This window comes from Varroa jacobsoni, unplaced genomic scaffold, assembly GCF_002532875.2.
Source record: "Varroa jacobsoni isolate VJ856 unplaced genomic scaffold, vjacob_1.0 scaffold_1058, whole genome shotgun sequence".
Lineage (NCBI taxonomy): Eukaryota > Metazoa > Arthropoda > Arachnida > Mesostigmata > Varroidae > Varroa > Varroa jacobsoni.
In genome coordinates this window covers 126,101-143,971 of record NW_019213960.1, presented here as the reverse complement: position 1 = coordinate 143,971, position 17,871 = coordinate 126,101, and the positions used below count along the sequence as shown (strand labels likewise).

Here is a 17,871-nt window from a genome sequence, read left to right as displayed (position 1 = left end):
GCTGTTACTGCTGCAGTTTTAGTCAGCCTAATTGAATCTTAGGAATGACCGTGTAAGCGGCAATTCAGCAATACAGGCCGCTAAGCATGGGTCTGAGGTTAGTGCTGTTGCATTTGCCGCTGACGCTGGCGTTGTCACCATAACCCAGCGCCAGCTTTACCGACCCGAACACTATAAGGCCTTTATCCTTCATTCGGTTTCATATACGGCTAAACCACTTTCGACAGCGGTCATTGAGTCTTGTTTGAGTTGGCAGGCCATTCTTACAAAAATAACTTTTGTTTATGACGTGTCTCACCTATGATTAGGGAAAACAGAAGCACCTCGTACGAAATATTTGAATGTACGTCAAATATCTAAGTTTATAAAATGTCATATGAACGCACGAAACGGCATTGTGCATACATCGTTTAATCGGCGACATAATTATGTACGCCCCTTGTTCTACGAAATGAGTGAGTTTCAAGCTAAAGAATAAACGAGAAGTAAGCGAGCCAGTTCTTTGATATCATAAAAAGTATATATTTTATGGCACTTAATTTTTCAATCCAAGTCTATGTGAATCTCAATAATTAAGCTTTTATCTAGAAAGTAACTTATATAACACTGGTTCTTTACAACAAACCCTTGGTTTTTTATAATTGAGGAGGAATAAAATAGGGAATAAAAACTATCGACTTAAAGCAAACTCACGCTACGACCTCTTTAATACAGCCTCTTTAAAAACAACTATCATTATTACAGATGATCATCTGTGTTCCACTTGATACGCAACACAATGAAGGTTTACGAAGAAAATACAACTTCATTCATCAAGGCCCCCCATATACGCACTACCAACCTCCAAGGACATTATATTCCACACAAAATACTTTTGGCTCATTGCCAAATCATCGACTATTGTAGTTCTGTTCTAAAAGATATCACGGCGCTCTCTCTGAAACATGACACAAAGCGGAGCGTGACGAAAAATCAAAATAGAACCTGATTCGTGACATAAAAGTTTTTTTCTTGTAAAAATTCTTTTAGTCTCTATTAAGCCATATCTTTCAAGCGTGCAAATGCATCTGTACGCAGATGGAAGGCCTTACTTCAATGCACCAACTTAGGCGTAATTAAGCGTTGTTAAGGCACGGCCGAATAAGGATAGACAATAAGGAAAAAATTATTTTCTACTAAGTGAACATTGCACATTGCAATTAAAAAGCGGCAGAGGACCGTATGAATACAAGCGGCCATTGTACTGCCATACAAATCTACATGAAATGTCTAAGTTTCCTACTGCAGATGTTTAAAGTAACTACCTCTGCTTGATACACACTGCTAAAAACGGAGGTTTATTGACTCACAGTCTTCGACAAACGCTTCGTTTGGTATTGTGGTTCATTTTTGGTCAATTGTGATTTCTAAATCTTTCAGTATCATTGGTTTTCTGGCATAGATTATTTTTAAAGTATTACCACGAGAAAAAGCGTATTTGGTGTCAGGTCTGGGGAACGGGGATGAAATTCTATGGGACGTGCCCGTATAACCCATTTATTTGAAAGATTTTCATCGAAACATTCTTTTACATCACGATGACAGGGCACAAATGCTTCACATAATCGTGATGAATCGTAAATCGCATACATAGGCTGGTGGTTTTCGCGATATATATATATATATATATATATATATATATATATATATATAAAGGACTAGAAATCGCTGCTTCAGGCGATGCGTACTACACAATATATGTGAATAAAGAAAGTAATTTTTGAATTTGTCTTGTTCACTCACGCCGAATCTTTTTCATTAGCTACTATGACCTTATCCGTTGATGCATTTTCTGCAACTAATCGCCTTTAACTCGAAAGGTACAGATGTTAGAAGCGTTTAAACCCAGGCTTCAAACTTCGACAGTCTTTGCACCGATTCACCATCTTCTTCACCTGAGGGTATTCACCAAAGCCGACATGATAGCGCTTTTGTACCCGCTGTACAGGTTTTCCAATGTCTGCGTGCCCACTTGTACCCCTAGAGGTATACATCCGAGTGGCAGGACACAATCGCGACTCCAGCCTGGGCTTGCGCGATGCCTGACAGCGGTGTGACGCACAAACCCGTTGACGAGTACGAAACCAGTAACATCTGCTTCTAAATCAAATCTAACGATGATATCGCTTGAACGAGAGTTCGACCAGTGCAGTCTTTTGACACCCACGACCTTGACGTTTTGCAACTAGACAAGCTAACGCGACTCCTTTGTTCCCCGCCACATTAGTGTACGGAAACTGGCCGCTGTTAGCGCTAGGACACCCAGTTTGGAAACGACCTTGCACATAACAGCAGACACAGAGGCTTGATCTACTACGCATGCTGGCTGACCTTATCGATCGACCTTCTGTCACGTATTGATACACTAGCCACGTGCAAGCCTTGCAAGGTTCATGATTATCTCTATAGGTACTCTACTGTGTGGACCAGTAGTTTCCGTGAAAGCCGCTCGAATGAATGAGTTTTGAGCTCCTCGTGCGTGTTCCATCACAATCCCCTGAATAAGTATTCGGCTGGGAAGGCTATGGGATGGTCCATAACCAAGCCCAAGGAAGTATATGAAGTATATGGAGCATACCATCTTGTGGCTTTGTCGTCGGCAGGAACTCGAAACATTTATATTGATTTCGGCAATCGGAAGAGTCGAAACCGTTTATTGTAAGGCAAATCGGCTTGCACTTGACATTGCCTACCGACGGCATCGTACCTGGTGAAGTAATTCGTGGGGCTATTTATGCGTCCAAAGCACAGATTTTAGGGTTTGTCGGGCCCAATACAGCGAAGCGAAGTTAGTGAATCGATGAACATTTTGGCCTGACGTATTAGTCCGTCGCCGAGTTTCGGCCCTGCTAGAAGTCTGGGCATGCGCCATTGCGCAAGTCCAAATGAGAGGTTTGAAGATATATACCATTTTTTAACAATACTTCACGTAGTTAGTATGGTACACCGATTACTAATGCTTGAGGATGCTTTGCCATTTCAGCCGCAATGCATCGATTCGTGTCAAGCAAGAGGACCAATTGACCCGTGCTTCGAGGCATCTGCGTGCTTAATTCGAAGAGCCCTAATGTAACAAATATCTATCGCACTTTACGCGGGATTAACACCATCAAATCGTACCTGTGTATACGATGTTTTTGTTCCTTACCTTCTGTGGTACTTGGCCAAAGCCAGTACTCGTTCTTTGGTAAGCGACCTTTCCTAACAGATTCATCCGCCATGAATTCCAAACGACCCCGACTGAGTTACAAAAGAAAATTACCGTCGCTACAGCAAAAATGTTAATTAGATGTCCTGACGTTACCATCTTTTGGATGTTTACCAAGAAAACTCTCAGCTCGAGTTTCATCCCCGGCTAATCTAATAGAGTTTGCTTGAAACCCACAAAATCGCTGAAATCTCATCACGAAGTCGCGAAAAAACCGTTCTGGCAAAAGCTTTCGTACAACTTTACGTTAAAGCTATCCCATACATCCCTTTTATGGAGTCGAACCAAGGTTGGGTTATTTATTAAAATGCGAATTTATTCGCAGTTATTTAAACTACTAGATGAGACTTTCAATCAGTCAGTTGTTCTGCCTACTAACTCTTTTACGGCTGCATCCATAACGGCTATCTTCCTACCGCTGCTACCAATCTATATAAGCCGGCCAATCTTTTCGCCATTGATAGGAAGGAAAGAGCATTTATGTAACGTTGCGATAGCTGCGACAACCAAGCCTCTAGTTGAAAGAGACCAGGTGTCGCTGTTCGAAGTCCCGCCAACAAGACGTACTACACAACTCACTGAGCAAAAAAAAAGTCACGTGCGTATTTATATATACGTGCGTTGGTGAAATGTTTAACGTGTTTGTTAAACTAAGGGTTTAAATACCGGTGTGAACATTATATATAATATGTATTAGTAATACTAGCAGTAGTACAGACTTCGTGTTGATACGGTATCTGAATCACTTGGTGGTGATTGTGAGGAGCCCCTTTGCACCCGAGCCATGAGCGCACGAAAACTTGCATGACTGACCATTGCGAAATCCCGAAAATCTTGAATTTTCTTTGTTGCTGGCTATATCGATACATCCACGTTGCGACATTGGCGCACTTTACCAATGGAGAATTCATCGGCACCCGTATGAGGGCCAGCCAATTATCAGCTTGTGAAATATGCAATTCGGTCTACGATTTCACCTTCACCACGATCCTACCGCTGCTACTTTTATTACAATAAGCGCAACATTGTCTAACGAGAACCCACCCTTATCTAACTAAGAGTGCATTTGTCGCTGCCATCCGGTTATCTGTCGACCGGTTCAGCGGGTTGTCGTCGGCTCGGATCAGTTTTTAGCATCAAGAGCGATCGAAGAAGCAGAGTAACGACGACACACAGCAAGAAGCAGCGCTGCTTGCTGTTAGTCTGAGCGTCTACTCACTAGCAGACAGCGTTAGAAAGACCAACAAAACAGCTGCTTGCCGGACAGTCGAAACACATACGGACATACACTTGGAGCGAGAGACCCAGATATTCGCACGTCGATACAGCGGGCAGCCGGCAGTTACAGCGCTCACGCACGCGCGCGCGCGCACACATACACACACCCATAGCCATAGTGGCAATGGCCTGTACATCCAGTCGCTTACAAGCCCGATGTATATTGACTGAGCGTCCATAGCCGTTCCCATTATGGTGTAGCAGTAGCAATGCGTTTAGCTAGAAAATTTAGGAACACAGGTGGTGTAGCTTCGAAACCGGCAGTTGACATAGTTCGTTTCGCGATGACGGCAGCTAGCCGTTTTACGCAGTGCTTTACTATGCTAGTGCTGGGCAGAAAAGCCGACAAGTTTATCTGACCGCGTGTAGGCATCATCTCTTTTAGATGAACAGGTATGAAGGCGGCGGCGGCGATGGGCGCAGCTGCAGTGGCGGCACTCGAGCCAAGCGGCAGTAGTTGAAGCATCAAGCAAGCTGCCCCTCTACCCACCGATAGCAGTGCCACTCTCAGACAGAAACTCATACCCTTACCATCGCTGTGGTTAGTGGCCGCCACTGTTGCAGCCGTTGCTAGCACCAGCGTAGCAGACACCGACAACGATCACCGCGGGTCAAGTTAGCAGACAAACAGACAGGCAGGCAGGCAGGCAAGTAGTCAGTCGAGGAGGATAGAACTTGTCGTCGGCGGCAGCGGTAGCTGCTGCTGCTCATCATTTGGGGCTCTGCTACGGCTGTTTGGGCCACAGCGGCGAAGATCTGCACAGCAGCGCCCACAGATCATTTTGATACATTCAGCACAGCACACACTCGCTTGGAACGGAGAACGCACAACGACGAGACGGAGCCAATAACAACTAATAGCAACAGCATTAGAAAGTGCTGCTGTTCGTCGTCGTCGTCGTCGTCGTGGTGGTGGTGGTGGTGATGTTGGTCGTAGTGCTGACGATGATGTGGATACTGTCTGGCTAGCAACGACTGACTATTGACTGCTCGTCCGGCAACAACAGCAATCGTCGATGACGACGACGAAGCAGCTAATAGTTGGCCTTTAGAGAAGACAAGTCAGTTTGTGCTGATATCGCATGCAGATGCTGGCCGTAACTGGTTTACGTGCAACACTGAGCGCTAGTGAACTGGCCATTGGACAACGGCAGTAACAACAACAGCGACGACTACTACAACAACAACGGCGACAACAACAACGACAACAACAACAACAACAACGACGACGACGACGACGACGACGACGACGACGACGACGACGACAACAACAACAACAACAACAACAACGGCAATAAAAGTAGAACTGGTCGTAAATAGGAATCGTTGCAGCTGAGCTAGCCATTGATCGTTGTTATACAACGAGAACTACGACAAATACTGCTACAACTACGGGCATTCGAAAACTCGACAACACAGTCATATAGCAGTAGGTAACGAACTGACCGCGGACGGAATCACATAGCTCTAGGCTCGCTGTGTGTCGACAGGGTGGAAAAAATCGACTAGTCGGAAGAATTGTGATATAGTGATCAGCAAGGGGTGGCAGGGGTGTGCACCTCAGGAGATGGAGCGAACAGCAGCATGAAACGTAGCTGCCACTTAGTGAGGCGTGGGGGAAGTGGTGCACTGTCCGATAGTCGAGTCAACCAGGGCCGCCGTTATTTGACAGTAACAGCAAAAGGAAACAACAACAACAACATCATCAGCAGACGCAGCAGTAAAGGCCTTTGTCAGGTGCTTTTTCATTGTGGTCATGTCGTGATCGTGCTCGCGTAACAAATGCTCATCGATGATAGATCACAAGGCGAGATAGAACCGATAGACAACAAAGGCAGTGACGACGAAGGCGAGCCTGAGCGAAACGGCCATCACGAAAACAAACGGCAGGACAAGTCCACAAAGAAACAGCGGTCACAACAAGCGCAGGCACAACTGTGCGCGCCGCTTTGCTGCAAATGCAGTTTATATTTAATCAATAGGCAATTATTGCAAGGTAGATTTACTACAGGTGATTGTGTTGCTATTGAGTTATAGCGTTAAAACGCCACACGGCGGCCCCATAGCATGGTGACGACAAATCCGGCAGCGAAAAGAATAGCGCGCATCAAAACAAGAGTACGAATTGTCGAAACAGAGCCGTAACACGGCAGCAACGGCACAAATCGAAACGAGCGGTCAGGGGCAGCAAACGATTGCGGGGCAATTCGGGCCGCCGAGAAAAGCATCAGCACATCAAAACAAGCCTCGGTGGAAGGAACGGCTACACGAGTGATCGGAGCTGAATAGAGAGAGATGTCTAACAGGCATCTGCGAATATCAGTACTGAGTGTATTATCATTGACTGGAACGAACCGCAGCTTTTCGATGCCAACGGGTGGCGTTTCGAGTTCTAGTCGAATTCGATAATTCTCGTAGTCAAGGGGTTCGGAACGTCATCGCTCTATCGAGCAGTAGTGCTCGTGATTCACGCGACAAATTGTCACAGACAAACGATTCGGTTTGACCATCGACGACAAGCATTCCTAGAAAATGCTTGCCTCCACACGAGACAGTGAGGAAGAGGCTTGCTTGTGTCGGTCTCAGACTGACATATGCATTTGACGATTTTGCACGGCGCGTCCGAAGTCGTTCAAATAGCTACTAAGCAAAAAGACGACGTTATTAAATAGCCAGTGAAAATAAACCTGTTGGCCGGCAAACGCTAAGCGAACGGCGGGGGTCACACAACATACGTGAGCGGTTGTTGCTGCCGTTGTTATTGTTATGGTTGTTGTTCAAGTTCGTTTTCTTTACACTGCAGCACTTCCACACTGCGAATAATAAGCTCTATGAAGACACCGTAATAATGTACCGATAATTATTGGTACTTTTACTAAAACGGAGATTGGATGTTCCACCTGTGTCCGATCTTGCCGGCGACCCGCTACTGTGATAGCTACAGCGAATCTATCAGGAAAAGCTGCCTCTTCGTTGACAGATAGCGGTCTTTTCAGACTATCCGAGTTAGTCTGACAGTGAATTTTTCTTTCGTAGCTTCCACCGTCGTCGTTGTCAGTATAAAGGTGATTTATTCACGCGGAATATAGTATGTGTTATATAGTCCGGTGAAGTATTTTCGTGTGAGCCCGCAGCAACCGGCCGGTGCACCAAAATTGTTGGTACTACGAACGCAGCTTTGGGATCGCATAGACAAGGTCCGTTTGATACTAAATGCCCTCATCGTGTCTGTTGTGACAACGGCGAACAGTGCAGAAGCGGCTGATCTTTCCTTACCACAGACACACAAATAATACGAAAACGCCAGCGTGTCTTGAAGCCTCGACTGAATTTCGTGGTAATTTAAAAATCATTGTTTACTGTACAAAGTGGCCATCCAGACATACGAGAGTCGTCGAATATTGTATTTTGTGCAATCTCGTCGTCGCTCAATAGTCTCTCGCGGGGTAGCATTACTTTTTATATAGGGAACGACGAAATGAGCTTAAGGCGAACATAGCGAGGGCAGACTGTATTCGTGTGTGGCTATGCTGCTACTAAAAATCACTCGTAAAACGCTGTCTTCCACATCCAACCAGCAATAGGAGGCCAGAAGCCAATACGCGTCTCTTATTAGTCCTGAAGAAGCTGCGGTAGAAGCACCAGCAGTAGTACAGCGCGCACGTCATATCCACGAGTATTACAAGCATAGACAGGGCCCCCTGCCAGGGCCAATGAACAAAAAACAAATCTGCTCCCCATGTTCTCTTATGCGAGAACGTAGCCTAGACCATTTCGGAACTTCTAATCTAAATTAAAGACAGTCTCGTGGTTCAGGTCTGTTACGGGCAATCTCCGTTGCCTAACGACGACTTGGTAGCTCTCGTCAGAATGGCACTGCTTTCTCCAGATCGGCTACGCTTTCATTTGCCAACGGGCATCGACAGAAAGGTATAGAAAGAAAGTAATAACAGAGAAGGCTTAAGAAATCGACAAACGCTGCAGAGTTCAGGGTGTCACGAGAACGCGAGCGCACGTTATTCACTGCGAAGCCTGGCTACGGTACGTTGTAGCGGGCACAGAGTGTATGGATAGCAGCCACTTTAGAAACGCGTTGGTAGGTGGCAACTGAGAAAAGCGAAGACGACAGAAGACGGCGCAAAAACGAGTATAGTACGACACCGGAAGAAACCGCTTGCTCACGTCCTAGACAGACGTGGTAGCAACGGAGAGCTGGATAATTTAGATCAGCCGGCGGATGTAACTATAGCACTGTCATAAGTTGCACCAAAATCATTAGCTATCATTTTTGGGTCTATTTTCGCCGTAGAACAAGCGGGTTTATGAGCTATCTCGGATCATTCACCTTGCCTTCTATAGCCACAAGCAACCTGAGCTTTCTGTGAGATACCGTTAAAGGAACGTGTCATCGAACCAGACGAGCTGAATAAATATGCACAACGGTGTCAGCAGCGTGGAAGCGTAGCCTAGAAAAACCTGAGAAGACGTCCATAGCTCTAGGCACGGTCCTCAATGGCAGACGTTTCCAGATGCTTTAGAAGTTGACCTTGTTTCTTGTCGCTTCTTACCGAGCTATTGCATGCCACAATTGCTGTTTGGAAGAAAGAGTGCATAACTTAATTCAATGGAGTGATACGTCGAGAAATAGTTTACTTAATGTAAAAATAATCGCTAACATCACGACCCCTGTACCATTCGTGCAGCCGCCATTTTAACTAATTAAATTCACGCTAAAACAAGTCCGTCTTCCTTGTTTATATAGCGCTGTTTGGTTTTCGCTAAGCAGTCCGCCTGAGAATTGGTTGCCTTTGCGACCACTGATGTTTTTCCAAGGAGCCACTTGAAGTTTTGCCGGGGACAATCCCATCACAGTCAACAACTGTGACAAAGCGCGACGAGCAGAAATAGAAGACAAGGGGTCTTCTTGTCGAGGCAGTAACAAGATTGTATAGTCGAAATATCTGCGCCGTTTTCGCTGTGTTTTTCGCCAATACCGAGCATTGTAAATTACGCTCCGAGCGATATACGAACTCTTTGATTCTATGAGGTGCCTTGCGCTGCCGCTTGCAATGGAACGCGTGCTACAGTCTTAACAATTTGCAGCAACAGCTATGCGTATTAGATGATCTGCGATGTGATGAAGGGAGAAGATCGACTTTATACCGCCATCAGAATCTTCACTGCGACTCCAACTCCATCTTGTCCTACGGATTCACCGCGGCTGAGAGCTGCCAACACCATTGTGCGCGCAGGACAACATCAGTCGCCACGGGAAAAGCAAGGACCAGTGGAGTGAGGCTCATTGTCTACTTAACCAGAGGGCTAATGCCAGAGAAAACAAAGGAAATCATTCACAAAGAGTTACAGTCCACTCCCGCAATCACCGGTTTACCCCTTCACATCGCTAGTGGACCACACTCACTCAGGGGCTTACCCGTCTGCACAGTGATCTGCGCCTATATCAGAATACGTAGTGTGTGGGTGCTCGGCAACAAGCTGGCTTTCACTACAGAGCGCGTCTGGTAATATCTATTCGTTGATATAATATAGCAAAAAAAAACATAACAAGACGTAATTTTCTTCCCAGTTTTCTCGTACACGTAACCTGTAGTATCTGTTGTGATACACTGAAAGATGCGTTTGGGTTCAGGTGTTTTTCTGATGCAAGGTTAAAACCGAGCCCACGCAAAAAGCATACTTGAAGCTCGAAAAAGAGAAATATCCCAGCTGTACTAGCCGCAGAGACTAGAAGCCGTAAGCTGAAGTTGAAAAGGGAAGGCGAAGAATAAGCCTAAGCTGTTTCTCTGGGTGACTTGTCGACCAGCACTTCTGATACAGTGTGTTGGTTGACGTCGAATCGTATCCTTCTGACTGGCTGGTTATAAGAGACCTTGGCAGGTATGCACCATACGCAGGATCCATACAACGCAGGGCGCAAACACATCAACGTAAATCCACCTTTCCACTACTTCACATCAAAGTGTCTATGCTGAAAATATATGGCTTAGGGTCGTGTTTACCATTTGGTTTTCGTGCCTCTGATTAATCGACGCCAGCAATTTTCTGGATCAACTGATATCTGTGCCCCTTGTGCCCATCATCAATTCGTATGTTCATAATAATTGCCAATGACAAGTGAAGTACACGAAGTCTGTGAATAAGCAAACCAATGTGCGAGTATTTAAGAAAAAGAATAAGAAGAAGCAAAAGGATGTCATACGCGAAGTAAAACCTTTCGAAGGACAGAAGAAGTCCAGTCTACTTTGTTTCGTGAATTTGTGCAACAAGTATACGCCATACTGATGGATAGCGGAATAAAGTCAACCGAGTATTTGTCGCCCGAATCGTGACCGCCTCTGGGCTTTAGTGTTATATCTACTGCTGCTTCAACTATTTGTATAACATTTTTCATTAATGAGAATAATACCCATAATAATAATAGTTTTGCAAGAACGGAGTTAACAATTCGATCGAAAAGGGATTACAGAACGTGGGGCCCTCCCTGGTCGGAGGTAGGGTCACGCATATAAAGTTCGAGTGCAATTGTTCCGAGCATTAGCTACTTTTCAGTCACCGTCAATAACAGCCATCAGAACTCGAAGCACACAAGATGTGGGGCTCGGAAAAACATATCCTTGATGAGGTGAGTATCGTGGGTGTATTTTTCTAACTATTTTTTTGAGCTTTCGTGTTTGAGCTACGGTGAGACATATCTCAACCCGTTTCTCCTATTCGGCCTGTCATGAAACGATTAGGTGGTAGGGTTAGTTATTGAAGACACTTTTTCAACTAGCGGCTGAAAAAGTGTTTCAACGATTTTTATTTAAAATACTTCAAAATTCTGTCATAGAAAACACTTGCAAAGAAAATCAAGTCTAGGTCCGAATCTACGTTACCTGACGCACTCTTGAGATTAGCAGACAAAGAGGCCTTTGCTGTATTATAACCGTGATAGGTTGATCAGGCATCAGCGCAAGGGCAGTGACCTGAAATAGCAGAGACATGAACGTATTATTTTTTTTTGCTTATAATTTCCAGAAGGCTTTTTTAATTTGCCCCTGTCTTTAGAGTCGATAAAAGTGTTCTGTTGTTCTCCATCAAAGCTTCAATTTTTACCGGACATTTGTTGCAGTAATTCAGTCAGATGGCCAATAGAGGACTTAGATTTACACGTCTTAGCCATTCGATTGCGATGCCTATGTCCATTGGTTACAATTGCCCAGCAAGAACATTGCAGAAGGGTGACATTGACTATGCCAATATTGTTTTCAAAATTCTATCTTATTGTTTATACAAAAACGCGTGTCGAAAATGATTGAAGGTAAAACTTCGGTAACATTGTCTTATTTAAAAGTAGAATGAAGAGAGCAGAATTTAAAAGTTTTTCGGTAAAATACACTACTAATTTTGACAACAGCGACTTAATTATATCAGAGGCGGTTTAAACAAAACTTAACGAAAAACAAACGAGAAAATAAAGTAGGCTTATTTAACGTATGGGCACTTTTCATCTGCTATAGTCTGCTCTGCACGTTCATTTAAGTATAGCAGTTACCCCCTGGATTAGTTTTATCGAATAAATTCATTAGATACGAGGCTGAATACGAACGAACCAAATGTTCGAAGTGTTTTGACCGATCTACCGTGATCAGATCATAGTGTATGTTATTATTTATATTATTTACAAGTGTTGCTACAAATGTATTTACAAGTGATTATAAAACGCAGTAAAATATGGATTAAGAGGATGCGTAAAACTATCGGAGTATAGCGAATGGCTACACCATCTAAAAGACTTGCGCTTTGACTCTGACCATTATTAGGTCATCAGATAGTTGCATACAGTCTACCATAGACCGCAAGTGTATAATAACAAAGCAATTAATCTGAAGTTTCTGAGGAGCAGGCCATTGGGACTGGGATAAGCTGAAACTTTTTGGTAGACGTCTTTCTCTGTCAACGATTGCGTACAACAATACACAAAAAGCATTCAAGCGTTTTATATAACCGCTACATGATACATGTTTAGATTCTTCATTAGACAAGTCTACTATTATTATCATAACAAGAAGATATCTTTAGGCCTACTTGTTGTTACTAAAGTTGCCGCCGGCAACGCACGGCGATCGATGTGATGTAGAAATCAGTAATGAGGTCGTTCTCCTTAAAACACGGAAGTAACCATGTCATACCCTCACGGGCCGTTTTCCACGGCTCCTACACATAGTCTATAACTTCTTGCCTAGAATGCACTATCGTGCTATGCCCACTTACTGTATCGTACGGGACAGCCTTGTTTTCTGCTGCTGCGGCCGCTGCAACTACTGGTTGGGCCGCTTCTGCAAGCATATTTACAATGTTAGCTGGACATCTTTCGAATGTTTTCACACGCTTTCAATACGCAGTAATACGACTAGTATCAGGGCATTCATTCATTGCGTCCATGAAGGTTTACCCGGTCAGGAATGAACATTATGCTCTATTAGGTTGGTTGACATGGCCAAACAACTAAAACGCGCCTCTTAGGAAACGCTACTGACGGCGAATAGGACAACAGTCCAAGCTGTTGCCCACGGGCTAAGTAGTACCTGATAGATGTTGTAATGCGCAGTGCCGATCAAGTATGCCAATAAAAAGAGGGTGCGCCGAACAACGTATTATTCGAATGCGTCTGCTTTTGTTTCTATCGTTCTAATTGCCTGTCTGTGTAATCTAATACGTTGGGCCCGATTGCCGGCCGCTCATTCCGCTCGGACCTTCTGCGTCTAAGCAAATAGACCTACATGGACCGGTCAGTACAGTGGTAGATCGCGATCGCAGTTCAATTGGAATTTGAAACAATGAAAACAGTACTAATGTGAGCAGGCACGTTCACCTGTTCGTCCACCAATGCCCCTAGTTCGCTACTTTACGTCTACAGGCACCAAACCCACGGCTAATATAGGGGCAGCGTGAATTGATTGATATTAATTGGAGGTAGGAAGAGTGGCTGCGACAACACGAGCGGCCGTATGAAGTATTTCGGTGAGCGGTGACGGCGTCGTCGACAATATCGGTAACGGCGGTTCACCGCGCGAAAACAAAAGTTGTGGGGAGGACTGTTCCTGAATGGTGGGACTATGTGTTCTGTCTATCTGTCCTCCTCATACAGGGTAGATACGCCTCTATGGTTAACGCAGAAAAGTCTAACCTATCAATGTGGTGAATCCTACTCTGCGTTTCGTTATCGCAACGAACTTTGTTTTTTTTTCCCTGAATAAGGTCGTCAACTACTTTTAGGGAATACAGTTTTCTTGTACGCTACGTGTGCATGTCTTTAACAGGCGTATCGAGTATCCATAGGTAAGGTTTCTTATTAAAAGCTAACCTGTAATGTTTTGGTCTCTCTTAGAAGGATTTTCAATAGCGCTAACTTAATGTTAATCTACAGTAGTATCAGTGGTACAGCCAATGTATGATCTCTGTTATATAATTCCAAATCCACCAGCTCCTGCTCTCAGTAGATTCATGCAAATTGTTAGTATTGCCTCACAAGACAAGGCTGTATTGTTAGGTGCAGTAGGTTGTCATAGGACCGGCCGTTAGACGGGTGGTCTCATACTCTCGACACCGTGCTGTTGCTTCGACGAACTAAGGTCTGGTGTCGTGCAAGGATAATTGTACATATCGTTATTTATGTGCATTTGAGCTCGCTCATGGACTAAACTCAATTTCCGATGACATCATACAACTTGGGCGCCTCTCCGTCAGTGGACTGTCCGTTACGCGCGAGCGTGGCGTATATAATACATATAGAGGGAAAAAGAGCGTACCATACAGCGCTTTCAAAGAGAACTGATGCTGGACTGCAGGTTTGCAATAAAAAGTGAATTTTCCACTTTAACGTCGAAGTGTGTAAACTATTGCTATTTAGTATCCTTTCAAAGCCTGCCACAGAACCTGTATTCCATGCTGTTACCTATCCTATGCCGCAACAGTAGCCTGCCGACTATTACTAATGCGTCGCATATACCGTTGTAAAAATCCACAGAAAAGGCCATCCTGAAAAGTATGAATGAGCGATATTTGCGATCTATTGTACCAGTCCTAATTACAAGAAAATAAAGCAGAAGCAACAGGACAATGAAAAAAAGACTTCAGTCGAAGAAGCATCGACGATGGCCGGCGTACCCGTTAGAGGACTGGCCGCTTCATTTCTGCGAGCTATTTCCTGTCATTGGAATAAGAGTGCGTCATAACACCATAATAGAAGTGTAGTCTAAAGTAGAAGACAGAATGTTGATGTCGGCTCTATTTTCTGCAGCTTCTGCTCTGTATATAGACGCTTCAGATGAAGGCTTCCGAGTACGAGATGAATATAAGCATATATAAATGATTTATTCACTGATTACGGCGTTAGCCGTCGTGACTATTTCGATAGCAATATTATCCAAGCGTATTTGTACCTCGTCGTCATAAACGCCACTACGCTGAGCCCCGATTGCTTACTGTACGCCGTTGTTATACATTTATTTTGCGTTTTGTTATTGTTGTTAGCTATTGGGATGTAAACATTGCATTGTCCTTTCGCCTATAGCGCGACAATCGTCACAGTATAGTGGCAGTTAATCGTATAGATAGGCTATTGCCTGTAACGGATTTCTATCCTAAACATTAATTAACACAGAGAAAAGTAGGTAGTTTCCAACCGGGCAGCGGTTTCTCTATCTCGTTAATTATAAGCTGTATTCTCGCAATAGCCTTGCGCGCTGTTTGTTCATCACATCGTCAATTGACAGATAAACAGGAAGACAACCGTAGCTGACCGTCTTTAGCGACCTTATTGCCGTTTATAGCTGGTGGTTCGATTGCTGTAACTAATCGTCTATTGTAAATACGATAAACATATTTGCCATTTGGAAATTATTCTAGTGGTGACTGTTCGCTAGGTTGCCGTCTGCAAGCCAAATGGCTGATTGCTTAGTTCACTGCGAAAGCAGCAACTATTCTGCTAGAAGTACCCCTCGCCCTCGACCACCAGCCATTGGCCTGTTTGCGTTAACGTGCGACAGTGGCGGAATTTTTCAAAACGCTCACACTCATTCGCAAGTGGCTTAATTGCTGAACATTCGAGCAGTTCAAACTAACATAAATAGAATATCTCCAATGTACCGAATGTTTCTTTTTATGCATATACACTAACGAATAGTCCCAGGCAGTAGCCTAACTACAGTTGTTTACATCTGCCATCGACCACTATCGCCTACAGTCATTACCACATGAGCATTCACCGTCGGCTGCGCAGCGCATTTCCATGTTATCTCCTGGTAACAAAATTACCGTGTTAATACTATCTGTTGCGCAGGAGGCTTTTCAAACGTGCTTTCCATCGTGGAGAGGTTTGGATGCAGCATATTCTGCGGGAACTGCAAATGCTTCAGTCGTCACTGCGATTTTTGCCTGTGCTATTGTTGTGCTTGCTGTTATCAAGTGTAATGTCGCTTTGGCTTTTGGTGCTGCGGTTTTAAAAAAATGGCCAGCCGGCCAATACTTATGCCGGTCAACAACGAGCCGTGAGTACTGGGTGGTTCGTATGCTGGGGTGTGCCACGACCGATCGGCGTTATTGCGCTGTTCGGCGCGAGACGACGGCCGAAGGATTATACGGAGTGACTCTAGACGAAGGAGTCATGAGGTTCGTGGGAGTGGCTGTCTGTGTGCTGCTTGTCAGTCTGTGGTGCCGGCGCCATTGCTGATCGATGGGAGAGCACCAGAGGGAAGCGCCAGCGAACACAGCACTAGCAAAGCACACTTAGTGGCACAGTGACATCGAGTCGCACTCGTGGTACTGACGGCTTCGTGGGTGCCGTTAAGGAGGCAATTGCCATGACGCTGACGGCTTACTAAACGCCTATCAGGGTACGCATACTGGAAGCTGCTGTACCGTGCCGCTATATTAAGAGCAAATAACTCTATATATTGGTGGTCATTTTAGTAGGATGTACAGTGCAGATATTCGAGCGACGACTTCAATCGATGGCGCCGTTTATCAGGTGTGCTGCGCAGGGCTATGGGGTGCCACCGCAGGACATTTTCACAATGATACGAGTCGCTGAAAATGTCATTGCAGAGGCAACAAAACGGCATGGGACAGGATCTATAATAAAAACCTAGATTTTGATAAATATGTAGGTTTACGAAGGATTCTTGAAGACCATATCGAAGTATTACCTTGACATTCAGAACCAAGACATCTGTACGAGTCTTCAGATGATTCAAGTGATTGAGCTTCATCCATAGCTCAGTACCATCAAGCAGTGAATCACTGCATAGCACATGTGACATAATTGACAACTAGACACTGCTCAGCGTCTAAATGATCGTACAAATCCGAGCGTGAACACGCTTTGTTTCGTGCCGGGAGCCAGCCAGAACGGAATGCCGTATAGCCGTATATAGAACTGGACGTAGAACTCAGGAGACATTAAGGATTATAGCTTGCTATAAAGGAATACTCGACGTTGTGCAGTGAACACCTGGATGTAACGAGGTTATCGCTTACGATCCTTTAATGAAAGTATCCCTATGGAGATTGGCGTTCATCGTAGCTCATTTAGTCGAATTCGAAGCTTTGTTTATTCGAATCAAAGAGCAGCTGATTATTTGATTAAGACGCCCATAGTAACGTACCAGTTAGCTTCGATTTTGTACAAACTGAAACAGAGATTTCGGATCATTGTTGGGCCATAGCTAGCAAATCTCTAAAATGATAACTTTAATTGGCATTATTTTAATAATATTTGAAGTAATATCCATGCATGACGTTATAAAGTAATATTTGTGAAATGCATTGATGTCACAACGCAACGTTTACTTTATTAAATGCTGCTACCAAAGCTACCTGAGACTTATCTTGTGTATACTTATATATGTCTCGTAAAATTGAGTAGAAACAGGCGACGACTAGATGTATAAGGCGAATATTTGACATGTTTTTCTTAGCATAGCGGGTGCGCAAATAATACCTCATGAGCAAAAACTATGGGCACGTTAATGCGGTTCGATGAGCTTAGCGGTTTTCACGAAGTTTCACTTCATTTGCTGTCAATGGTGGCATCTCGAATATCGCTTCGTTATAATAGATTACCGTATTTATATATTTATATTAACAGATACTAGAAATAACTAGCCTAGCTATCTACGCAGTTGTCGTGTGCATAACCCAAATGGAAGCTAGTACGAAAACTAGTGTTAGTGAAAATTTACGCAATTTAAGCATAGCTACTATAGAGAAAATATTGAACATCGTTGCCAATGCAACAAATTTAAGTGTTATATCATCTTCACTTATATAATGTGGTAAGTTAT

General features: G+C 44.2%; 1 protein-coding gene across 2 annotated transcripts in view; it reads left to right on the top strand.

Moving 5' to 3' along the window:
* The first annotated feature begins 5,151 nt into the window (after window positions 1-5,151).
* The window catches only part of LOC111266141 (uncharacterized), a 53,605-nt gene continuing 40,885 nt past the window's right edge, over window positions 5,152-17,871 (top strand). For both annotated transcript variants that reach the window (XM_022843339.2, XM_022843338.2), the window contains exon 1: window positions 5,152-11,168. In XM_022843339.2, the coding sequence (XP_022699074.1) occupies window positions 11,136-11,168 (33 nt within the window). In that variant the 5' untranslated portion in view covers window positions 5,152-11,135. The remainder of the gene's footprint in view (window positions 11,169-17,871) is intronic.